Source organism: Chiloscyllium plagiosum, chromosome 23 (genome assembly GCF_004010195.1).
Source record: "Chiloscyllium plagiosum isolate BGI_BamShark_2017 chromosome 23, ASM401019v2, whole genome shotgun sequence".
Classification (NCBI taxonomy): domain Eukaryota; kingdom Metazoa; phylum Chordata; class Chondrichthyes; order Orectolobiformes; family Hemiscylliidae; genus Chiloscyllium; species Chiloscyllium plagiosum.
Window position 1 is genome coordinate 35550688 of NC_057732.1, and position 26464 is coordinate 35577151.

Consider the following 26464-nt stretch of genomic DNA (forward strand, 5'->3'; position numbering starts at 1 on the left):
GTGGAGCGGCTCCCTGTACCCATCAATCAGCCATTTATATATTTACAATGCCAAGTGGGGGAGAGAAGCCTGATCTCCCACTGAGTGCGATGAGAACTTGGGGGACATTCTCACTCAAACTGAAATTCATCAACAATAACTCGCATTTATATAGCACCTTGAACATAATGATTGGTTCCAAAGTAGCGCACTGTGCAGTTTTGAGCAAAGTTTGACATCAACCTGGTAAATCCTTCGGACAGATGGTCAAAGAGGTAGGCTTTAAAAGGAGGAAAAAGAGATCAAGACAACCAGAGATTTAGGGTGGGAATTGCAGAACGTAGGACGTAGGCAGGTGAGACAACGGTGGAGCAGTTAAAATCATGAATCCTCAAGAGTTCAGAATTAAAGCAGATATCGTGTAGAGTTAGTGTGCTGGAGGAGACTGCTCAGAAGGGGAAGGCCATGGAGTGATTTGAAAACAAAATTGAACAAGAAAATTACAGACGGGGTACTGCTCAATCAGGAGTCAGCACAGGTCAGCAAACAGTTGAACAGCACACAGTGAGAGTAAGGACACAGGCAGCAGAGGTTTGGATAACATCATGTTTATGAAGATGCCATTGCTATAGCAGCTCTGTTTGTGAAGACTGAAAATTTGTACAGCTCATTTTAGCCCTCTGTGGGTTTTTTTTGAATGTTCTAAATTAAACTTGGCCAGCATTTGACCTTCAAATGATCAAAGGCTAGTTTTTGAATAACCACCACTGAAATTCTTATTTCAAAGTAAAAAGTAATACAATTATTGGCTGAAATGCAGATATAAGGCTGAAAAAGTATTGGTAAAAGATACAAATAATGGTGAAAGCAAGATTGGCCTGTTAGTGTTGAGGGCTTGCCTTGTTTAAAGATATCTCTTTCTAAGGTGAAGGGATTGAAAGTTAAAGTCAGATACTGTGATGGTTTCTGTAGTTGAATTGTTGGAGATTTTTCTCACAGGTGGATTGAGCATTACAGGTTCCAGGAGGAAGTGAAATTCCCTTTATTTTACGTTTATGACACTGCAGGTTGTGGCCTATGATAACCTGGTTCAGTGTTTGAAATAACTGCACAGAGGCCAGTATCCCATCACCAAGTCACTCTTTTACTTACATGGGGACAGTGAACTGGCTGTGACAGCCAGCTCAGAGTCTGTCCCTGACATCAGGAGATGTCCCTGTTTATATCTGTCAGCCAGGGCTCCATGATTGACCCAGGTTAACAACCCCATCATTGACAATGGGATCCACCCAGTTCCAGTCACAACAGTATTGTAGACCTGTCGTTGGTTGGCCTCCCTTTGTGTTCCTATTGATGACCCCCTCGATCTCTGATGGCCTCTTTCAGAGTTCTGTTTTAATTGTTGCTCAAAATGGTAGTTTTCACAACTGATTGCTCACAGATGAAAACTTAAAATTGCTGCTATATATCTTTGATGAAGCACTGTTCCACAAAACAAAGCCAATTTTGCTGGAATTCTTGGTAGTGTCCTTCCTGTGCCCTATTCTCTCAGAAGCTTTGAATTCTCACAATTTTAGAAGGGCCCACTGTTTTCCTGAGGGTGAATGGAATCCTAAGTGGCGCCCTTTGTGATTGGTAACACATCAGTCTGTCTGTTTTCTTGGCTGTAGTGAATCAACAAGAGTAGAGTCATAGAGCTGTACAACAGTCATGTGACTTCAGCAAGCCACCTTCGAAGTTTCTGTGCCCATTTGACAAAGGTAGATAAGACTTCTTTACAAAATATTTTATATTATAATTACACAGTTGTAAGAAAAAGTGTAACAGGACAGCACTATGCTCATTTCAACTGCACTGTGGATTGATCTGTCCTAAATAGGACAACAATGTTCAAGAACATACCACACCAACACTTTCTCAAGCACAATTGGAAATGGACCAAAAAAAAACTCATATTCTATGAAAAATAAAAAGAGTGCTATATAAATACCGTTTGATGTTGTTATTTTGTATTCTCCGTTACAATTCAAGTAATTCTATGAAATTAATTAAAGATGACTAAACACTTCAGACTCTGTGCTGACTATGTTTGAATGTATTTCCTGTTTCTGGATGTGCTTCTGTTGTTTATAGTGTAGATCCCAGGATTTTCCCATCAAACTGAATGGACTTTGACTCACAGTTTTATTCCATCTCCCATTTTGTGTATTGGACCATTAGCTGCCCACCACATTGCCCCTTAGGCAAGCAACTGCAAGGCAAGATAATGCTGCAAAATCCCAGACCTTTCCCAATTGCACAACTGGTATTCGGATATAGATCACTCATGATCCAATTTACATGTACTCAAGGAGCTTCCAGTTCCTACTTGTATAACTCGCTATGACACTGGGCCTTGTTAAAGGCCCCACGTTCAATGCTTGGCCCATGCTGAGTTAGCCAACCTCAGAGCACCATGATTAACATCAATTCCCTGGAAGTGGCGTTAAGAGAGATCAAACAGAGCTCTTACTCCTTTTTGTCATTTCTGTGTTGTTTGCCTTCCTTCTACAGATTATGCCAAGGGCTTCGGTGGGCGATATGGTGTACAGCAGGACCGGATGGACAAGGTACTCATTTAAACTCCATCAGATGTGTCACAGCTCTATGTAACAATGCAAGCCACCTAATGTCCCCATTCTCTGAGGTGTCCTTTTTTCCAACAGTGGGCTAAACACAGGCAAATGGGACTAGTTCAGTTTCAGATACCTGGTTAACTTGGATGAGTTGGACTGCACGGTCTGCTTCTAAGCTGTATGACCCAATGATTCTAATATTGTAAACCCAAGCTTGGCTTTGCACTTTGACTTACTTACTTGCTCTTCCCCTTGTTGCTGTGTTGCCCTTTGAACCATGACTCTTTACATCAATGTTCCAGCAGATTAGAGAGTCAAGTATTCAGATACATGGCGCCAATAGCTTGATTGATGTTTTATCATTTCCATGCCAACAGTACATTGACGGATATCTACATTGTTGTACCTTTACATTTCCTGTACAGATTAACTTTCAAAATTCTTCTCCAACTTCATTGAGTTGAATCTTTTATGTGTCAGTGAGGCTTGGAGGTAGCAGTCTCACCTGAAAGGATTGTAGGTTCGAGCCCTGACCCAGGACTTGAGCTTATGACTTGAATTTACATTTATGCCCTTACTGTGCCCCTGGAAAAATGAAAGGTTGTGACTAAAATGAAAGCATACAGAATTAGAGGGAAAGTTGGGAGTTGATTTGGAAATTGTTGGTGAATTAGCAGACAGAGTTGATATAAAGGGAATGTTCTCTGCAGAGAACATGTGGTGTCCCCAGGCAGCTGCTGACACCTGCTGGCTTTAGTTGAAGAGCCCTCCTGATTATTCTGCCTGTCCCACAGCCAGACTCTTGAAGCCCTGTGGAGGGAGAAAGTTTGGCCTTAAGTTCACTGGTAAGTCACGCTCACCCTTAGCAATGTCACATTTACATCCTAATTGCTATTTTATAAACCCTTATCGTTCTCCCCAGGGAATTGTCCCTCAGCTGAATGATCAAGCTACAGTAGAGAAATCCACAGGCCAGGCCTGTGCTTTGGAGCTGACCTTTCAGAGGTGTACAGGAGACTTCCGGGGGGACACAAAACCTGTTTCGTCTTTTCTTGCCCTTGAGCAGGGGAGTGTGTGTATGGGATTAGCATTCTGCAGGACTGCTAGTCTCTGGGCAAGGATCTTGATTAGTAAGGGTGTCAAGGGTTACAGGGAGTGAACAGGAGAATGGGAGTCAGAAACCTACCAGCAATGATCAAATGGCGGGGCCGATGGACCGAATGGCCTAATTCTGCTCCTATATCTCAATGTCCTTATGGTATGGTGACTAACTGAAGCTCAGGTCTGTTTTTACACTCTTGTTACACTGTTGGTTGACTGACTGGTTTCTCAATTCATGTTCTAGAACGCTGCCTCTTTCACTGAGATGGAGAGTCCAACCTCGTCCTATCAAAAGACAAGGCCTGTAGAAGCTGGTGAGTTGGTGTAACCGATCCGGAATGATGGCTAGAGTCTGGAATATAAGTGTAGATGGTGCCAAGTTGGTTCCATCATCTTAATTGGCAAACGATTCACATTGTTACTTTTCAGTTTCCTGTCTCTCCATTCCTCCACGGTTTCCCTGGATGCTCTGACCCTTACCTGAGTTCTATTCACTGAGAATCAGACAAACTCCCAGTAGCTCATCAATGTCTGAGCCCAGACAGGGACTCTCAGCAAGAGATGTCATTACATCCAAGACTCATCACACCCTTCTGTGCCAGTGATACACCCATGTCCCTCTTAGGGAATTAACATCAATCAGCAGCTGGAATACTGGTCCATGGCTTTTATTCCTGAGCTACTTCATCTCTTCTGTCACGGCTTAGCCCAGAGGTACTGAGGCCAACTCCAGTGCTGCCAGTCTGGAATAAGTTTGGCCAGTGCTGACTGGTAATTGGACTGATGCATTCCTGTTCTCTGTAATGATGAGTGGTCTGATAGCCACAGCAGATCACATTCTCCATATACCCTATTACATACATACAATGTTTCATTTTCAATACATAAGGAAGATAGGAGTTCCAGTTTGACAATGTTCCCACACAGGAGAAAGTGAGGACTGCAGATGCTGGAGATCAGAGCTGAAAATGTGTTGCTGGAAAAGCGCAGCAGGTCAGGCAGCATCCAAGGAACAGGAGAATCGACGTTTCGGGCAGGCTTATGCCCGAAACGTCGATTCTCCTGTTCCATGGATGCTGCCTGACCTGCTGCGCTTTTCCAGCAACACATTTTCAGCAATGTTCCCACACACTAATATAGTGTTCTGTGTGTCAGTATTTCCACCTTCTTTCTGTGCTCCCTGTGTCAGTGTTTTGTCACCCTGTTCCATTATACTCACATGTACATATTATGTCATGAAGCGATTTTAATAACCGAGGCATCCTCTGTTACTCTCTCTGTATTACACTTTTTAACTTGCACATTTTCCACCACTTGACGTCCTCCCTCCATCATTCTTTTCACATCTGAGAACCAAACCTATATCCAATTAAGAACACAAATTGCTGGAAACACTCAGCACGTCTGGCAGCATCTGTGAAGAGAAATCAGTGTTAATGTTTTGGGTCAGGTGACTTTTCCTCAGAACAAACCTATATCTATCTCTCTTATTTCTGATTCTCACCTTCCTTGCCTGCCTTTTAATCCTATTCCTCCCTTAGTCTCCCTTCTCCCAGAATCTCCTGTCTCAACTCAAATGAATTTGTCATCCATTTTCTCTTATTTTCCTTTCTTCCCCCCTCCATTTTCTCCTTTCCTCTATTCCCAAGCTCTCTTCCTCCCTTTTTGTTCTCTTTTCTCCCTCTCCTCCTTTTATCTCTGTGTCTATCTGCTCCCCCTACCCCATTTTTCTCACAGACCATCTCCGGCTTTGTATCTGCAGCCAACAGTGGCGCAAGTAGCCTGAAGGCCAGGTTCGAGAACTTGGCTAAAGCCAGTGAAGAAGAGAACAAAAAGAGAGCGGAGGAGGAGAGGGCTCGGAGACAAACCCGAGAGAAACAGGAGCGAGAGCAGGCACAAAGGAAGCAGCAGGTAAGCAAGTGACAGACCTGGGGGGAATTCTGAGGGACAGGATTTACATACATTTGGACAGGCAAGGACTGATTAGGGATAGTCAACATGGCTTTGTGTGTGGGAAATCATGTCTCACAAGCTTGATTGAGTTTTTTGAAGAAGTAACAAAGAGGATTGATGGGGGCAGAGTGATAGACGTGATCTATATGGACTTCAGTAAAGCGTTTGACAAGGTAGACTGATTAACAAGGTTCAACCACATGGAGTACAGGGACAACTAGCCACTTGGATACAGAACTGGTTCAAAGATAGAAGAAGAAGTGGTGGGGGTGGGTTACTTTTCAAATTGGAGGCCTGTGACCAGCGGTGTGTCAAAAGGGTTGTTGCTGGATCGATGGCTTTTTATGCTTTATAAAATGATTTGGATTTGAACATAGGAGGTGTGGTTAGTAAGTTTACAGATGACACCAAAATTGGAGGTGTAGTGGACAGCAAAGAAGGTTACCTCAAAGTACAATGGGATCTTGATCAGATAGGCCAATGGGCCAAGGAGTTGCAGATGGAGTTTAATTTTGATAAATATGACATGCTGCATTTTTGAAAGGCACATCAAAGCAGGACTTATACACTTAATGGTAAGGCCTTGGGGAATGTTGCTGAACAAAGAGACCTTGGAATGCAAGTTCAAAGTTCCTTGATAGTGGAATGACAGGTAAATAGGATAAGACCATAAGACATAGGACCAGCCCATTGAGTCTGCCCGCCAATCAGTCATAGCTGATAAATTTCTCACCTGCTTTCTCCCCATAACCCTTGATCCCCTGATACTCAAGAACATATTTATCTTAGTCTTACATATATGCAATGACCGGGCCTTCACAGCCTTCTGAGGCAATGAATTCCATAGATTCACCACTCTCTGGCTGAAGAGGTTTCTCCTTATCTCCATTCTAAAAGGTCTTTCCTTTTGCCTAAGGCTGTGCCCTCTGGTCCTAGTCTCTCCTATCAATGGAAACAGCTTCCCAACATCTACTCTGTCCAGGCAATCCAGCATTCTGTATGTTTCAATTAGATTCCCTGTCATCTTTCTAAACTTCATTGAGTATAGACCTGGCATCCTCAAATCTTCCTCATATGTTAAGCTTTTCATTCCTGGGACCATTCTCACGAACCTCCTCTGAACCTGCTCCAGGGCCAGTACAGCCTTCCTGAGATATGGGGCCCAAAACTCCCCACAATACTCCAAATGTGGTCTGACCATGGTCTTATAAAGCCTCATAAGTACATCCCTGTTTTTATATTCAAGTCCTCTCAAAATAAATGCCCTCATTGCATTTGCCTTTCTAACCACTGACTCAACCTGCAAGTTTACCTTGAGAGAATCCTTGCTAGAACTCCTAAGTCTCTTTGCACTTCCAACTTCTGAATTTTCTCCCCATTTAGAAAATAATCCATTCCTCTTTGCTTCCTACCAAAGTGCATGAATTTACATTTTCCAATGTTGTACTCCATCTGACACTTCTTTGCCCACTCTACAAACCTGTCAAATCCTTCTGCAGCCTCCTCACCTCCTCAATGCTACCTGTCCCTCTATCTATTTTTGTATCAGCTGCAAATTTAGCTAGAATGCCCTCAGTTCCTTCATCTAGATCATTAATATATAAAGTGAAAAGCTGTGGTCCCAACACTGAGCTTTGCGGAACACCACTTGTCACTGGCTGCCATCCTGACCCTTTTATCCCCACTCTCTGCCTGACAGCCAAGCTCTATCCATGCTAGCATCTTGCCTCTAACACCATGGGCCCTTATCTTACTCAGTAGCCTCATGTACGGCACCTTGTCAAAGGCCTTCTTGAAGACTAGGTGGATAACATCCATTGGCTCTCCTTGGTCTAATCTGCTTGTTACTTCCTCAAAGAATTCTAGCAGATTTGTTAGACATGACCTCACCTTGATGAAACCGTGCTGACTTTGCCCTATTTTACCATATACTTCCAAGTATTCAGCAATCTCATCTTTCACAATGGATTCCAAGACCTTAATGAATGTGGTGTTTGGTATCCTTGCCTTTTTAGGTCAGTGCATTGAGTATAGGAGTTGGGAGGTCATGTTGCACCTATACAGAACATTGGCTCAGCCACCTTTGAATTCTGATCTCTCTGTTATAGAAAGGATGGTGTGAAACTTGAAAGAGTTCAGAAAAGATTTACAAGGATGTTGTCAGAGCTGGAGGGTTTGTGCTGTAGAAGGAGGCTGAATAGGTTGGAACTATTTTCCCTGGAGTATCAGAGGCTGAAGGGTGACCTTATAGAGGTTTATAAAATCATGAGGGGCATGGGCAGGGTGAATAGTTAAGATCTTTTCCCAGGGTGGGAAGTCCAAAACTAGAGGGCATAGGTTTAAGATGAGAAGAGAAAGTTTGAAAAGGGACCTAAGCGAAATGGGTCTGGGTGGGTTACTCTTCGGAGGGTCGGTGTGGACTTGTTGGGCTGAAGGGCCTGTTTCCACACTGTAGAGAATCTAATCTAATCAAAAAGGGGAAACTTTTTCACGCAGAGGATGGTGCACGTAAGGAACGAGCTGCCAGAATAAGTGGTGGAGGCTGGTACAATAACAATACTTAAAAGGCATCTGGATGGGTATATGAATAAGAAGGGTTTAGAGGGATATGGGCCAAATGCAGGCAAATGGGACGAGATTAATTTAGGATATCTGGTCAGCATGGACGAATTGGATGGAAGGATCTGTTTCTGTGCTGTACTTCTCTATGACTCTAAATGAGTGACAGCCAGTTGGTATCTCACTGGAAGTGAGCTTTGAGCTATGTGCAATTACCTACTCTGTCCTAACACTTTGGCCAGCTGCGTGATAAGTTTATTGCCTCCATCCTATTTTATGAGGAAGGAGTGCACTTGTTTGACCTTTTACTGTAGAGAGATCTTTCTCTGTAATGGTGACTGCTGTTAGAAACAGGTTTCGAGTTTTTTTTGTGTCAGGAATGAGATTTCTGACACAAGTGTCTTGTTTGTAAAATTATCCCAGGAAATTATACCCATCGGAAACACGTGAGCAATACCCCTGAAGATGGCAGCAGCTTTGATGTTGTACCTGAAAGGCAGCTGGTCAATATGCAGTACTGGTTCACCAACAATGCAGCATTCTATCAACACTGCCTCACCAGAGTGTAGCACTCCGTCAATTCTGAACCCTGAGAGTGTGGCACTCCCTCAGTGCTGCCCTCTGAGAGTGTGGCACTCCCTCAGTACTGCCCTCTGAGAGTGTGGCACTCCTTCAGTGCTGCCCCTCTGAAAGTGTGGCACTCCCTCAGTGCTTCCCTCCGAGAGTGCAACACTTCCTCAGTGCTGCCCTCTGAGAGTGTGGCACTCCCTCAGTACTGCCCCTCTGAAAGTGTGGCACTCCCTCAGTGCTGCCCTCTGAGAGTGCGGCACTCCCTCAGTGCTGCCCCTCTGAGAGTGTGGCACTCCCTCAGTACTGCCGTCTGAGAGTGCGGCACTCCCTGAGTACTGCCCCTCTGAGAGTGTGGCACTCCCTCAATGCTGCCCCTCTGAGAGTGTGGCACTCCCTCAGTACTGCCCCTCTGAAAGTGTGGCACTCCCTCAGTGCTGCCCTCTGAGAGTGTGGCACTCCCTGAGTACTGCCCCTCTGAGAGTGTGGCACTCCCTTAGTGCTGCCCTCTGAGAGTGTGGCACTCCCTCAGTGCTGCCCCTCTGAAAGTGTGGCACTCCCTCAGTACTTCCCTCCAAGAGTGCAACACTTCCTCAGTGCTGCCCTCTGAGAGTGTGACACTCCCTCAATGCTGCCCCTCTGAGAGTGTGGCACTCCCTCAGTACTGCCCCTCTGAAAGTGTGGCACTCCCTCAGTGCTGCCCCTCTGAGAGTGCAGCACTCCCTCAGTACTGCCCTCTGAGAGTGCGGCATTCCCTCAGTACTACCCCTCTGAGAGTGTGGCACGCCCTCAGTGCTGCCCCTCTGAGAGTGTGGCACTCCCTCAGTACTGCCCCTCTGAAAGTGTGGCACTCCTTCAGTGCTGCCCCTCTGAGAGAGCAGCACTCCCTCAGTGCTGCCCTCTGAGAGTGCGGCATTCCCTCAGTACTGCACCTCTGAGAATGCAGCACCCCCTCAACACTGCCCCTCTGAGAGTGTGGCATTCCCTTGGTACTGCCCTCTGAGAGTGCAGCACTCCCTCACTACTGCCCTCTATAGCGCAACACTCCTTCAGTGCTGCCCCTCTAGAGTGCAGCGCTCCCTCAGTACTGCCATCTGAGAGTGCAGCATTCCCTCACTGCTGCCCTCTCAAGTGCGGAACTCCCTCAGTATTGCCCCTCTGAGAGTGCAGCACACCCTCAGTACTGCCCCTCTGAGAATGTGGCACTCCCTGAGTACTGCCCCTCTGAGAGTGTGGCACTCCCTCAGTGCTGCCCCTCTGAGAGTGTGGCACTCCCTCAGTACTGCCCCTCTGAAAGTGTGGCACTCCCTCAGTGCTGCCCCTCTGACAGTGCAGCACTCCCTCAGTACTGCCCTCTGAGAGTGTGGCACTCCCTCAGTACTACCCCTCTGAGAGTGTGGCATTCCCTCAGTACTGCACCTCTGAGAATGCAGCAACCCCTCAGTACTGGCCCTCTGAGAGTGTGGCATTCCCTTGGTACTGCCCTCTGAGAGTGCAGCACTTCCTCACTACTGCCCTCTATAATGCAACACTCCCTCAGTGTTGCCCCTCTAGAGTGCCGCGCTCCCTCAGTACTGCCATCTGAGAGTGCAGCACTCCCTCACTGCTGCCCTCTCAAGTGCGGAACTCCCTCAGTATTGCCCCTCTGAGAGTGCAGCACACCCTCAGTGCTGCCCCTCTGAGAGTGATGCACACTCTCTGTACTGCCCTCTGAGAGTGTGGCACACCCTTAATACTGCCCTCTGAGGGTACAGCTCTCCCTGCCCCTTTGAAGTGAACATAGAACATAGAATTGAGACTATGAAGCTTTGACCTGCTGAGTGAGGAACAGACTGCTGTCACTGGGTCAAGGCAAACAATCCATGAACATAGTGTGGAGTGCAAAACGCTATTCATCAGCACATGGATTGGCAGCTCCTTCTCACCATTTACTCACAGAGTCATCCATATGTCTCTCTGACTGCACACATTATTGAAAGCCTGGGAGTGTGTCTTCACATAATGTGTCAGCAAGTTTGTTTACTGTATGGCTGTGTGCCACTGATCTGAATCTTTTGTCTATGCCAGGCTGATGAAAGATTCAAACGTTGGTGATAGGAGGACCAGTCACTGAAGCCACTCCTGTTGAATGGGCAGTTGTGTGGGGTCTTCAGACAGGGAGGACCTCACACATACACCATCAGGATTAACATGTGAACAAACAGCTGGATTTGTGATGTCAGAATCTCAGGCATCTGAGAAAATGTCTGAAAAGAGCTTGAGGCCTTGGTGCGGGGTTAGAACAGGAAATAAAATGAGTTGGTTTAAAAAAAATGAAAATCCGGGAGGGAAAGTGAAAGGAAGCACTGATTGGGTTGGGTAGGGGGGATGGTGATGTTCCTTGGGAAGACACGAGAGAGAGAATTGAGCCAAGTGGGATGGATTAAACAGAGAGTTAAAAAAATTACTGAATGACAGAAGGTCTTGAGTTGAGAGGTCATCAGCCAGATGTGTTGGGAACTGACCACTTATACAATGCACTCGGGTTCAAACGATTCCTCCCACATTAACCTTTAACCCTCTTCATTCACAGGAGGAAGTGTGCCAGGAGGAAGAGGCAGAAATACAAGAACCTGAGAGAACAAAACGGCTTCCACCTGTTCCTCGAACCCGGGGTCAAAAAGCAATGAATGAGCCAGAGCCAGAGCCAGAGCCAGAGCCACAACCAGAACAAGAGCCAGAGCCAGAGCCAAATCCAAAGCCAGAGCCAGAGCCAGAGCCAGATGAAGCCTCTGTCTATGACAATCCTGAGTCTTACCAGGAGGTAATGGATATCTGATCATTAACCACCAAAGGACAAGGCAGAACATTAAAGTTTCTACAGCATTCCGTGTACTTTCTCAAGCATTTTCTACCCAAAGTAATGTTTCTACATGGAATAGTTTTGGGCAATCACAGAGTCACCATGAGACCTAAGCACCACAGCCAATGTTTCAGCCAGGGTTGGCATTAGAAGACCAGATGGTGGCCACTTTGGGAAATGGGAAAACACATAAAACCATAAAATAGAGCAGCAGAATTAGGCCATTCAGCTGATATGTTTCTCAATCCCATCTCCCTACAACCTTTGATCTCCTTACTAATCAAGGAACTATCTAAGTATGTCTTCAATACATTCAATAACTTGGCTTCCACAGCCCACTGCAGCAATACATTCCATAGATTCTCCATCCTCTGGCTGAAGAAATTTCTCCTCATCTTATTTTTAAAAGATCGTCCCTTCACTCTGAGGCTGTGCCCTCAGGTCCTAATCTCTCGTACCAGGGGAAACATTTTCACATCCACTCCATCCAGGTCTCTCTGTATTCTGTAAGTTTCAATGAAATCCGCCTCATTATTCTAAACTCCATACAAACTCAAGGTCCTCAACTGCTCCTTATATGACGAGCCCTTCATCCCCAGGGTCATTGTTGTAAACTGCCTGTGGATCCCTTCCAAGGGCAGCACAACCTTCCTGAGATACGGGGTCCAAAATTGCTCACAATATTCTAAATGCGATCCGACCAGAGCCTTATAAGCCATAGCAGTACATCCTTGTTCCTGTATTCTAACTGATCTGATAATAAGTGCCATTCTAATAAAAAGTCACCCAGTGTAATAGTTGGCAGAGGGAACATTATGCTTTGCCTGCCCTTTAGATTAGAGAGCTTTACTGTGTATGTAACTGCATACTCTACCCATCTTGGGTATAGATAATGGAATTACATAAAGGGAGAGTTACTAGGTATATACTGTATCTATCCCACAAGTGCTTGGGGAAAGTGTAGAGGGAGCTTCATTTTAAATGTAACTATGCTGTATGTGACTGGAAGTGGTTGATGAAACAGTACAGAGGGAGTTACTGCAATTGCAACAACTTGCACTTTAAACCCAATAAAACGTATTAAGTCACTTCACATGGGCATCATAAAGCAATGTATAGCACGGAGCTACATGAGGAAATAATAGGGCAGCTGAGTAAATGCTTGGTCAAAGTAGTAGGTTCTGAGGGATGTCTTAAAGGAAGAGAGGCAGAGACGTTTAGGGAGGGGATTCCAGAGCTTAGTGTTCTTGAAGCTCAAAACATGGCTATCAGTGGTGGAGTGACTCAAATTGCAGAATTCAGATAGAGTTAATAAATTTGCGGATGACGCTAAGGTCGGTGGAGTTGTGAGTAATGCCAAAGGATGTTGGAGGTTACAAGTGGATATAGATAAGCTGCAGAGCTGGGCTGAGAGGTGGCAAATGGAGTTTAATGCGGAAAAGTGTGAGGTGATACACTTTAGACGGAGTAACTGGAATGCAAAGTACTGGGCTAATGGTAAGATTCTTGGTAGTGTAGATGAGCAGAGAGATCTCAGTGTCCATGTACATAGATCCTTGAAAGTTGCCACCCAGGTTGTAGGATTGTTAAGAAGGCATATAGTATGTAAGCTTTTATTGATAGAGGGATTGAGTTTCAGTGGCACAAGGTCATGCTGCAGCTGTACAAAACTCTGGTGTGGCCACACTTGGAGTATTGTGTACAGTTTTGGTTACCACATTATAGGAAGGATGTGTAGGTTTTGGAAGGGGTTCAGAGGAGATTTACTAGGATGTTGCCTGGTATGGAGGGAATGTCTTATGAGGAAAGGCTGAGGGACTTGAGGGTGTTTTCATTAGAGAGAAGGTTGAGCGGTGACTTAATTGAGACATATAAAATAATCAGTGGGTTAGATCGGGTGGACAGGGAGAGCCTTTTTCCTCAGATGGTGATGGCAAACAGGAGGGGACATAGCTTTAATTTGAGGGATGATAGATATGGGATAGATATCAGAGGTAGTGTCTTTACTCAGAGAGTAGTAGGGGCGTGGAATGCACTGCCTGCAACAGGAGTGGACTCCCCAACTTTAAGGGCATTTAGAGTCATTGGATAAACATATAGATGAAAATGGAATAATGTAGGATATATGGGCTTCAGATTGGTTCCACAGGTCAGTGCAACATCGAGGGCCAAAGCTAACACACTGTATGCCTTCTTAACAATCCTACAACCTGGGTGGCAACTTTCAAGGATCTATGTACATGGACACTGAGATCTCTCTGCTCATCTACACTCCCAAGAATCTTACCATTAGCCCAGTACTTTGCATTCCAGTTACTCTGTCTAAAGTGAATCACCTCACACTTTCCCACATTAAACTCCATTTGCCACCTCTCAGCCCAGCTCTGCAGCTTATCTATATCCACTTGTAACCTGCAACATCCTTTGGCATTACTCACAACTCCTCCGACCTTAGCGTCATCCGCAAATTTATTAACTCTATCTGAATTCTGCAATTTGAGTCACTCCACCACTGATATCCTATGTTCTATGGGGGAAGGGTTTCCCAAGGACTTTACTGTACAGACAGATATGGTAATGGAGTTGAGGATGGGAGGGTTCACTGTATTGCCCATTCCAAGTAGGGGGATGCCTAAACTTTATTTTTTGAGGCTCATTAGCACGTTCCTACTTGTTGGTTTTAACTTATTGTTATCTCGGTGGAAAATAATTCACTTAGGCCAGAGTAAGAATGACAGTCAAGGTCTGATTAAACATACAGATTGCAATCTGATGATGTAAAGAAGGATTTCGGTGGATTTTGGTGATCAAAGCTATTTCATTATGTCAGGCACGGGCATGTTACAGGCGAGGCTGACCCTATCCTCTTGGGAATTCCATGTCTGTATTTATCAGCAAAGGCCATAGGTCACCTCTCATTGTAGAGCCTGTTGTAGCAATGCCTATTGCCCATCTTGCTGAGTGTGACATTTAGTTACAAATTGCTTGCCTATCTGTTATGCTTTACAGCAAGTGACTGATGAAGACTATGAAAACATTATGGACTATTCTCAGCAAACAGTGCCCAAGGAAGATGTGGATGATCAGGGAGACTATGAGGAGTTGGCACCAGTGAACACAGAGGCCAAAGCTGGTGAGATACCGTCTCTAGATCATCTGGATGCATGTGAAGGATAATATACTCTGGATTGTGCTGTGGGGAAAAATGGTTTTGAGGGTATGGGGAGGAGCGTGAGTTGGTATAAATGAGGGCATTGATGTGTTTGAGAACTTTAACAATAATCACATTTAAGGGATATGGAAGAACAGTGGACAGATGGGTTTAAAAATACGGTCAGGTAATGGCTAAAATCATCAAAATTACAGGACCGGTATCATTTCCTGTTGCTTAAAATCTTGTTGTTATAATTTATTTATAGATGCAGAGAGTATTTATGACATTGCCAATGCTGGTGTGACTGCAGTAGCTTTGTATGATTACCAAGGAGGTAAGTCATTGATATAATAAATAAATAAAGTAATTCATTGCAAAGTGTTTCACACAAACCTCACTATTTAGCTTGCTTAGCCCAGTTCCCGGTGGAGTGTGGGCAGTAAACCTTTCCCTGGAGTTTGTCAGTTCTACTTCATGTCATCTGTCAGTTGACTTCCTGTCGGGGAGCAGGAGGGGTCCAGTTATTCTGCCATTTTATTAGAACACAGCTAACCTGTACTTCAACTCCATTGACTCACTTTTACTAAAAAAAAAAGGTTTTGTGTGATGCCCTTGCCTCCCAAAAATCTGGAAACATCAGTCCTGCATTGCTTGATTGAAAGACATCCTGGGAGAAAATTCCAGAATTTCTATCGGAGAAGGGTTTCCTGATGTTGCTCAGTCTAATTCCAAGGTTGTTTCCAGATGTTCTGAACACAAATCATTTCACCAAAATGAGCTTTGCAAGTTAAATTATGATGGCAGGCTGTGTTAATTATTTGTGTTATCCCTTCATATAGAAAATTAAGGGGTGATTGAGGTGTATAAGGTCATTAAAGGAGTTAATAAGATCAAAAAAAGTAAATCATTTACTCTGGGAATTTCATAACAATGAGCCGTAATCTTAAAATGAGAGATAGATCAGTCTGTTGAGACATGAAACAAAACAAATAGGACAGGAATTGGCCATTTGACCCCTCAGGCCTGCCTTGCCATTCAATAGAATCATGGCTGGTCTGCCTCAGTCCTTTACTCCTCTTCCATACCCTCAACTCCCTGGTATTTCAAACAACTACCCCCTCCTTAAATATTTTTAGTGATCTAGCTTTCATAATTCTCTGGGTTAGATTATTTCAGATATTCACTATCTTCAAAGAAAAAAAATCCTGCGCCTCTCTGTTTTAAGTGAGTGTCCTCTTATTTTGTAAATGGAGGAAGACGGGGAGTAGGCAATCCTGCCTATCAAGTCTGCCCCGCCATTTAATCTGATCATGGTTGACTGCCTTGTACTCATACTATTCCCATAACTCTTTTCAGTATCAATAACCAAAGACTTATCAACCTCAATTTAAAATATACTCAACAACTGTGCTTCCATAGCCAGAATTCCAAATGTGAGGTATTGTATTTTAGTAAAAACTTGGCTGGTATGATTAGGGAACAATGAATGAATAATAATATTGAGATTCTAGTCAAAAATAAAAAGAATCATATATTAGATATAGACAACTTGCATCAAATGAATCTCTTGAAGAATATAAAGAATGTAGAGGCATTCTTAAGAGGCATATCAGGAAGAAAAAGAGGGGATATTGAGATAGCCTTGACAGATAAGGTTAAGGATAACACAAAGAGATTCTACAAGTACATTAAGAGGAAAAGAGAGAGTAGGGCCCCTTAAAGACCAACAAGGTCATCTTGGTATTGAACCTTGGGAGACAGGAGAGATTTTAAATGAGTATTTTGTATCAATTTTTACTGTCAAGTAAAAAATGGAGGTTAGAGAGCTCAGTGAAAGAAATATTGATGTATTGAAAACAGCTCACATTACTGAAGAGGAAGTGGCGGAGGTCTTAGAAAACAAAAAGTTAGATAAATCTCTAGAGTATAGGAGTTGGGATGTCATGTTGAGATAGCATAGGACATTGGTGAGGCCTCTTCTAGAGTACTGTGTGCAGTTCTGGTCGCCTTGTTATAGCAAAGATGTCATTAAACTGGAGAGGGTTCAGAAAAGATTTACCAGGATGTTGCCAGGAATGAAGGTTTTGAGTTAGAAGGAGAGGGATAAGCTGGAACTTTTTTCACTAGAGTGCATGAGGTAGAGGGTAACCTTATACACATTTATGAAACATCTTGAGGGGCATTGATAAGATGAATAGCAAAGGTCTTTTCCATAAGGTGACGGAGTTCAAAACAAAGTGGTGTATTTTTAAGGTGAGAGGAGAAAGTTTTAAAAAGGCAATGAGGGGCAACTGTTTTAGTGGTTAGTGTATAGAATGAACTACCAGAGGATGTGGTGGATGCGAGTACAGTTACAACACTTAAAAGACATCTGGATAAGTACATGATTAGGAAAGGTTTGGAGGGATATGGGCCAAATGCAAGCAGGTGGAACTAGTTTGTTTTGGGAACATGGTTGGCGTGGAATGGTTTCACCAAAGGACCTTTTTGCATACTGAATGACTCTATGATTCTATGAGTTGGACCGAAGGCTCTGTTGCTGTGCTGTATGACTCAATGATTCTATGAATCTAGTTTAGAGTGGTGCTGGAAAAGCACAGTAGGTCAGGCAGCATCCGAGGAGCAGGAAAATCGATGTTTCGGGCAAAAGCCTTTCATCAGGAATAGGGCTATGATTCTATGAGTTGGACCGAAGGCTCTGTTGCCTTGCTGAATGACTCTATGATTCTATGAGTTGGACTGAAGGCTCTGTTGCTATATTGTATGACTCTATGACTGCATGACTCTATTTACCAGATTCTGAGTAAAAATATGTCTCCTCATTTCAGTCCTAGGTGGCTCTCCATGTATTTTTAAATTAAACCACCTGGTTCTAGATTTTCCAACCAGGGCATTTATCACCATCTCTTTAAGTATTCTGAAGATTCAATGAGATCATCCCTCATTCATTGAAATTCTAGAGAATGCAAGCCCATTTGCACAATCTGTCTTCATAGGACAGTCCTGCCACCCGAGAAACAAGTCTGATGAACTTTTGTTGTACTTCCTCTGTGGTAATAATATCTTACCTGAGAGAAGGAGATCCAAACTACACCCAGTGTTACAGTGTGTTCTAACCAAGCTCCAACACAACTGATGCAAGGCTTCACTACTCCTGTACTCAAATCCTCTTGCAATAAAAGTTAATGTTCCATTAGCCTGCCTAACAGCTTATTGCATTTGCATGTTGGCCTTCAGTGACTTATTGACTAGGATACCCAAGTCCCTTTATACATCTACATTGTGCCTCCAATTTTGAGATTCTCCTCCCAGTTGAAGCATCCTTTTAACATCTACAATGTCAAGTGCCCTCAGAATCTCGCATGTTTCAATATAACACTTTTCATTTTTAAAATTCTAATAAATAAAGGCCTCACCTGTTTCACCCTTCTTGATAAGTCAACTCCTTCATCCCGAGGATCAGCCTAATGAACCATTTTGAACTTCCCTCAGTGCTAGTATATCCTTTCTTAAATACACGGACCAAAACAGTACATACTGTTCCAAGTATGGTATCACCAACTCCCAGTACAGTTGCAACAACACTTCCATACATTTATATTCCAACCCCAGTAGCAGTAAAGGCCAAAATTCCATTTGCCTACTTAATTACTTGCTGCATCTGCAGAACACCAGATAGTTCTTTGCTGCACTGTTGTTGAATCTTTATTTATTTAAATAATAGTCTGCCTTTTGATTCCTCTCATCACAGTGCATGAACTCACATTTGCTTACATTATACTCCATCTGACTTCAGCCAATTAAACCCACTCCACATAGCATAAAGCTATGGCAGACCATACTGAACACTGAAGAATCTTTGAGTAACAACATCCCCAGTTGGAGGACTGAAGACATGCTCCAGAACTAGCAACACTTCAAGTTAGATTATTCCAATACAGAGTTGAGAGTGTAGTGTTGGAAAAGCACAGCAGGTCAGGCAGCATCCGAGGAGCAGGAGAATCGACGTTTCGGGCATTAGCCCTTCATCAGGAATGAGGCATGTGGGTCGGGACTGAGAGATAAATAGGAGGGGGTGGGGTTTTGGGAAAGGTAGCTGAGAAAGCGATAGGTGGATGAAGGTGAGGAAGAAGGTGATAGGTTGGGGGGGAGTGATGGAACAGGTCCGGAGGGTTGTGCCGAGGCTTGGGGTTGGGGTAATGTGGGGGGGAGGGGAAATGAGGAAGCTGTTGAAATCCACATTGATCCCGTGTGGTTGCAAGATCCCAAGGCGGAATATGAGGCGTTCCTCCTCCAGGCGTCAGGTGGTAACGGTTTGGTGGTGGAGGTGACCCAGGACCTGCATGTCCTTGATGGGGTGGGAGGGGAGGTTGAAGTTTTCAGCCACGGGGTGGTGGGGTTGGTGAGTGCAGGTGGCCCAGAGATGTTCTCTGAAATGATCCACAAGAAGGCATCCCCCGATGTAGAGGAGACCACAAACTGGCATCCACCCATCAATGTGGAAAATTGTCCCTTCCACAAAAATCAGGACAGTTCCAACCCAACCAGTTTTTGTCCAGTTTACCTTTGATCATTAGCAAAGTGGTGGAAGATGCCTTTGTCAGTGTTATCAAGTGGCACTTTACTCATCGATAACTTGCTCATCTACACTCAGTTGGGATCCTGACAGGATCAGTCAGCTCCAGACTCCAATACTGCTTTTGTCCAAATGTGGTCAAATCTGCAGAATTAAAAAGATCCAGAGTTTAAACCAGAGTGGCATCAAGGAGCCAAGGAAAATTTGAGTCAATGGAAATAGAGGGAACCTATCCATTTTGTATGGGTGGAGATAGGGGAAGTGAGAGGGGAGTCTGGAGTTAAGGGTTGGAATCTCATGTGGTGCGAATGTCATGTAAGTACTAGATAATAATGATCTCTGACCACCTCCTATTGACTTTCATTGAGATTACTATCAGCAGTGATTACTTATGACTGTGAGTTTGCCACCATTAACATTCTCGTCATTACCATTGATCCAACATGGTAGTGCAGGGTCAGATTAGAACAAGTCAGCGTGGATTTAGTCAGGGGAGGTCATGCCTGACAAATCTGTTAGAATTCTTTGAAGAGGTAATAAGTAGGTTAGACCAGGGAACCCCAGTGGATGTTATCTACCTCGACTTCCAAAAGGCCTTTGATAAGGTGCCTCACAGTAGGCTGCTGAGTAAGGTGAGGGCCCATGGTGTTCGAGGTGAGCTACTGGCATGGATTGAGGATTGGCTGTCTGACAAAAGGCAGAGAGTTGGAATAAAAGGTTCTTTTTGGAATGGCAGCTAGTGACAAGTGGTGTCCCGCAGGGTTCAGTGTTGGGGCCGCATATATTAATGATCTGGATGAAGGAACTGGGGCATTCTGGCGAAGTTCACTGATGATACGAAGTTAGGTGGACAGGCAGGTAGTTCTGAGGAGGTGGGGAGGCTGCAGAAAGATTTAGACAGTTTAGAAGAGTGGTCTAGGAAATGGCTAATGAAATTCGCTGTGAGCAAATGCGAGGTCTTACACTTTGGAAAAAAGAATACAGACATGGACTATTTTCTAAACAGTGAGAAAGTTCTTAAAGCCAAAGTACAAAGGGATCTGGGAATGCTAGGCCAGGATTCTCTAAAGGTTGACTTGTAGGTTAAGTCCGTGGTTAAGAAAGCAAATATAATGTTGCCATTTGTCTCAAGACGGCTGGAATATAAAAGCAGCGATGTGCTCCTGAGACTTTATAAAGCTCTGGCTAGGCCCCATTTAGAATACTGCGTCCAGTTTTGGGTCCCACACCTCAGGAAGGACATACTGGCACCAGAGCGTGTCCAGCGGAGATTCACATGGATGATCCCCGGAATGGTAGGCCTAACATACGATGAATGGCTGAGGATTCTGGGATTGTATTCATTAGAATTAAGAAGGTTGAGGGGAGATCTAATAGAAGGTAATGCATGGCTTAGAAAGGGTGAATGCTGGGAAATTATTTCCATCTGGCGGGGGTACTAGGACCCATGGGCACAGCCTTAAAATTAGAGGGGGTCAATTTAGAATGGAAATTAGAAGACATTTCTTCATCCAGAGCATGGTGAGCCTATGGAATTCATTGCCATGAAGTGCAGTGGAGACCGGGACATTAAGTGTTTTCAAGGCAGAGATTGATAAATTCTTAATCTCACAAGAAATTAAGGGACACGGGGAGAGTGTGGGTAAGTGGAGTTGAAATGCCCATCAGCCATGATTGAATGGCAGAGTGGATCCGATGGGCAGAATGGCCTTACTTCCACTACAATGTCTTATGGTTTATAATACCAAAGTAGACCAGCTATATAAATGCTTTATCTTCATGAGCAGGTGAGAGGCTGGAAATTCCGTGCTCAATAACCTAACTTGTGAATCTCCAGAATTTTTCTAGTATCTATAAGGTACAAAAGACTGGGATGTGATGGAATACTGTCCACATGCTTGGATAAGTGTGTATCTCCAGCAACACTCAAGAAACCTGACACCAACCAGGACAAAGGGAATGATTTGATCATTTACCCAGTCCCCATTCAGTTCCATCTCGCACCGCCATGTGGCATCAGTGTGTCCAATCGATAGGATGCACTGAAGCAGTTCACCAATTCTTCTTTGCTGGTATTTCCGAACCTGTGAGCTCTCCCAATTAGGAGACTAAAGGGCAGCAGGCACATAGGAATATCACCATCAGCAAATTTGCTTCCAAGGTGATACCCAAATCTGATTTAGAAACTAATCAGCATTTCTTCATTGTTGCTAGTTCAAAATCATGGTACCACCTACTTAGCCGAACTGTGCATGTACTGCAGATTATAAAATAGCTCATCTTTACTTTCTCAAGGGAAATTAATGATGGACAATAGATGCTGAACTTGCCAGCTATGCTCATATCTCATGTACAATTTTTCATTAAAAAAGGACTACTCCTATTTCTAATAATTCTTTTATCATTCAAAAACCTCAAAACATATGATGAAATTGTAAATTACGAGTCAGGTTAATGCAATCTGACCTCATAATTTAACAATTTCAACTGCAGTGTAATTCTGGTGAATCGTCATTGTATTAGCTGCAAGTCTTTTATACCCTTCCATAGAAATGGATGCCCAGAACTGACTGCAGTATTACAGATGGCATCTGACTAAAATTGTGGACAAATAAATATCTTTTCCTTTCATTAGTAATTCAGCCCCAATGGGATAAACATTCACATTCCATTCACCTTTTGCTCATCTTTTTGTACCTTACTATTAGCTTGTAGCAATTTATATCCATTTGGATCTGAATTCCTTTGTTCTTTCACAGTTTCTAGTTTCTCACCATTAAAAAACAGTCTGGATTTGCCTTTTCTCGATCGAAAGTGGATGACCTCATTTGACTTGACTTGCTATTAATTTGCCCACCCAGTGAGGCCTGTCCAAATCCTCTTGTAACCTACTGCTTGCTTATGCAAAAATTACTGTCTCCTACTTCATTGTCATCTACACACTTGGATTCAAAATTCTCTAATCCATCATCCAGTTCATTGGTATTAATTATTACAACCACACAACAAGCATATCCTCAGATTTGTTCAAGAATTTGTGCAAGTTCATATGTAGGCCCCATTTAATTTTGATTTTATAAAATATCCAGGAGCAAAGGTTTACTCTTAAACAAGATAAATGTTTGCCTTTTGTTTGCAAAACTAGGGCTATTAGCTCAAAGGATATATATGAACATTAGAAGTAGGTAAGGATGAAAGATGCTTATAAAGATCAGTTTCCAAGATCATTGCAGACTTATTACTTCTTAAAATTTCTCTTTCCAAAGTGAAAGGTTGAAATTTGAAGTCAGATTCAAACAAATCTGATGTGATGGCCTCTATGGTACACGGTTTTGCCAGTACAGGTATACTGGCTGGTGGTCAGCAGGTTTTGGGAGAAGGGGAGAGAGTGAAAGCTTCTTGTTCCTCACTGGTCCCACAGTTACAGCACTTAGAGATTGCCTGGACTCTTTTGACAGAATAAAAATTCATTCCTGGCTACCTTCCTCCCTGTTCCCTTGGCTGAGAATCTCCTCCAATGATATCTCTCAGAAGTTTTGCTGGCGGTTCCAAAATAATGACTTTCAAGCTAAAGTAAAAATGGCTGCTCTGTTAATTTCAAATGAGATGATGTTCCAATAGGCAAACATGTTACCCACTTTGAAGTCCCTTTGAAGTATTGTTCCTGTCTCTTGTTTTCTCAGAAGCCAGGAAGTCTTCAGACCTTTATAAGATCGAGTGCACATCTCTGGAGGATCCTTTTGCATTTAAATGACTCTTTACAGATAGTCTAGAGATTGCAGAGTCTGACAAACTTTACATAAATATCCATGGAAACAGCTGTCTGTTGTGACTAACCTTTGTTTAAAACATTTATCTCCCAGTCCAATGGCTTTTAACTTAATTCTAAATTCAAAGTTTTTGACACAATAATTTGCTTTTAGCAAGTTATCCTTACAAATCTACAGAATCATAATGATGTGTTTGTGACATTATGGTGAAAAGCTGAAGCTCCAATACAGATCCCTCTCTTTATCACTTACCACATCCTTTCAGCTGGAGTATGAACTGAACCCTTGTGCCTCAACCCCTATGAAGCTCATCATTCACAACATAATTCCAATGTCTCTTTTACGCTCCAAGTCCTCAAATCTGTCTTTGTTACACACTTAGCTCCCATTAAAGCACCCCATGCGTCAATGCCAGCCATGACTTGGTGGGCAGCACTCTCACCTCTACAAGGCTTTCAGAAATTAACTGCTGTTCTTTCGAATGAGCCCCATGCACTCCCCAAATGTGGTAACCACAGAGCCAGTTAACGAGTGATGGTTTAAATTGCAAGAGACATGCTGCACTGCCAGAGTGCTGTCCTTCAGATTAGCTATTGGGCGGCACAGTGGCACAGTGGTTAGCACTGCTGCCTCACAGCGCCAGAGACCCGGGTTCAATTCCCGCCTCAGGCGACTCTCTGTGTGAGTTTGCACGTTCTCCCCGTGTCTGCGTGGGTTTCCTCCGGGTGCTCCGGTTTCCTCCCATAATCCAAAAATGTGCAGGTTAGGTGAATTGGCCATGTTAAATTGCCCGTAGTGTTAGGTGAAGGGGTAAATGTAAGGGAATGGGTCTGGGCGGGTTGCGCTTCGTCGGGTTAGTGTGGACTTGTTGGGCCGAAGGGCCTGTTTCCACACTGTAAGTAATCTAATCTAATATTAAATTGAGGTCCCATTGCTCTCTGTTGGGTGGGGTAGAAAATGGACATAAAGAAAGCTGTGTTTTGTCCTGCCTTTTGATGCCTTCAGATTGTCCCAAACAGCTTTACAGCTGATAAAGGAAGTTTGAAGCATAATCACAATGACAGCAAAAGTCTGATTGTCCTATTCAATGAAGAGTAGTAATATTATCCTCAAATAACGTTGCTAGAGCAGATTATTTATTCATTATTAATGTTTGTATAGTATTCTGGTACACTGTTTGGCTGTCGTCTTCCCTACATTATAACAGTGACTACGCTCCAAATGCACTTCATTGATTGTAATGCTATTTGGACATGCGAAGGTTTGAAAAGGTGCTATATAAATCCAACGCTGTCTTAAACAAGCGGGAAATAATTTGCTGCTCCCCATTGCAGCCATTGCAGAAATGTTTGGCTTGATTCAACAGCAACTTGCTTTTGTATTGACCATCAATTCTCCTTTAAATATGTTACAGAGGGCGACGACGAAATCTCCTTTGATCCCAAAGACATCATTACAAACATCGAGATGGTTGATGAGGGCTGGTGGCAGGGCCAATGCAATGGCAAGGTCGGACTCTTCCCAGCCAATTATGTGGAGCTGATACAGTGAGCATAGACCAATGCAAATGGAGTTTATCTCACCTTTCGCTATCAATACCAAACCTCCCACAACTGGATTTAAAACTCATCAAGATTGTAATAATATTGCATCTGCAAAACATAAATAATTTCTTCTGCTTCTCATTAAAACCCAAATTCTGCTGTTTCTATGATTGAAAGAGTTACCACACTGACAGATCCCAGCATAGAAAATTTGAATACCAACTATCACTGTCTGTCAGCGCTAATTCAGATCTACTTATTCTAATCTTATTTCCCTGTATCCTTTATGTTTTCCTTTCCAAATTCTTATCTAATTGCCAAACTTGCTGGCTTTGCCTGGGGAGCAAATTCCTTGACTTCCCATTTATCATTCTTCTATTTAGTGTGGAATAATGAGTTTTCAGATTAGAATTGCTCACTACACATTCGACTGATGTTTACTCAGCTGCAAATAATGAAGTATTTTCTGTCAGGCTCCTTGCGGTCTACTTTATCTCATGGTAAAACAGCTCCTCTATGTATTCCTCCTTCAGACACAAAATTGATGAATAAACATTGTGATAACATCTTGTTATCAATTAACTCCATTGCTCCATCCCTCTCCATCTTCAAGGTACTTAACATGGTTGACCGGATGACCAGTTGTCTTGTACTGCAAGATATTGTTCCTTGTTCTGACTATTTGTCCTATGCACCTTAGGAGACTTGTCTTTTGTGCCCTATTTCTGGGAAGACTGTGGATTTGATTTGATTTATTCTTGTCACATGTACCTAAGTACAGTGAAAAGTTCTGTTTTGTGTGCAATATAGGCAGTTCAGGTAATTTTGAAGGTGGAACTATAGTCAATAAGTAGAAGCTTGATATAGGTATTCTTATTATCCACATGTTCCAGGGATGAGTACTATATAGGGTTAGGGAAATGGAAGACTAATACTCTGAGTACTTTTGTGTATTTGCCTCTGTTTATTTTCTTACTAAGCACCTTACGGCTATCAGCCACCAACGGGTTCTGTGATCACCAGCAAGTTTTTTCCCCTAGTCCTGGTCCCAAGCTCAGATGTGTCCTTTGCTTTATTTCATATCAGTTGGTCACATTTTGAATTTTCCTCACTGACTCATGATCTAAAGTGACAGCAGATGTCCCCTTTCAATCACTGTATTGTCTCTGATCCCATCAACTGGTCATTTTGCACTTTGGCATTTCTTAACTGGATAGCCTCAAATCATCGCTCATGAAAACTTTGTGATGATGACAGCTACCTTTGTGCACAAATGCAAACTACACTCCATGTTGCTGAACTAACACAACGATCAGGGACCTGTGAGGTTAGCTCACAATGCTTCAAGTTGCTGGAATTATAAATTGACTTTGCATACGCTGGAAAAGTGTTCAAATTCTCATTGAATTCCTTTTGAATTGTTATTCTGGTGTCTGCCTGAATAGCTCCTTGTAATAAAGCATTCATGTTTTAATACTGCTGTGTGTGTGAAAATATTTCCTCTCATTTCTCCCATTGTTTCCATAGTTATGATCCTAAGACTTGTACCTTGATGCACCAATTGTATGTTATAATCTAACTTTTCCATAACAGTGAAAAACCTTCCATATTACTGCAGTCTGAGACCTTCCATGATTACAGCTCCAGAATGGGATATATCAGGAAAGGTTTGCAAGACATTCACACAGCAGCCTTAATATGTTTAATTCGATTCAGCCTGGTGTCAGCACAGAGCTTTCACTTTGTGAGTGAAGAGTTATTTATCACACGCTGTACAAACCTCGGGAATATTTGATGGGACATT

The 26464-nt window shown here is 43.3% G+C and overlaps 1 protein-coding gene across 1 annotated transcript in view; it reads left to right on the forward strand.

Annotated features, from left to right (window-relative positions):
* The window catches only part of hcls1 (hematopoietic cell-specific Lyn substrate 1), a 58354-nt gene extending 32220 nt beyond the window's left edge, over positions 1 to 26134 (forward strand). The window contains exons 10-16 of the mRNA XM_043713927.1: positions 2533 to 2588; positions 3940 to 4009; positions 5458 to 5606; positions 11347 to 11577; positions 14626 to 14749; positions 15036 to 15104; positions 24531 to 26134. Coding sequence (XP_043569862.1) covers positions 2533 to 2588; positions 3940 to 4009; positions 5458 to 5606; positions 11347 to 11577; positions 14626 to 14749; positions 15036 to 15104; positions 24531 to 24667 — 836 coding nt within the window. The 3' untranslated portion in view covers positions 24668 to 26134. The remainder of the gene's footprint in view (positions 1 to 2532; positions 2589 to 3939; positions 4010 to 5457; positions 5607 to 11346; positions 11578 to 14625; positions 14750 to 15035; positions 15105 to 24530) is intronic.
* Positions 26135 to 26464: the final 330 nt, after the last annotated feature.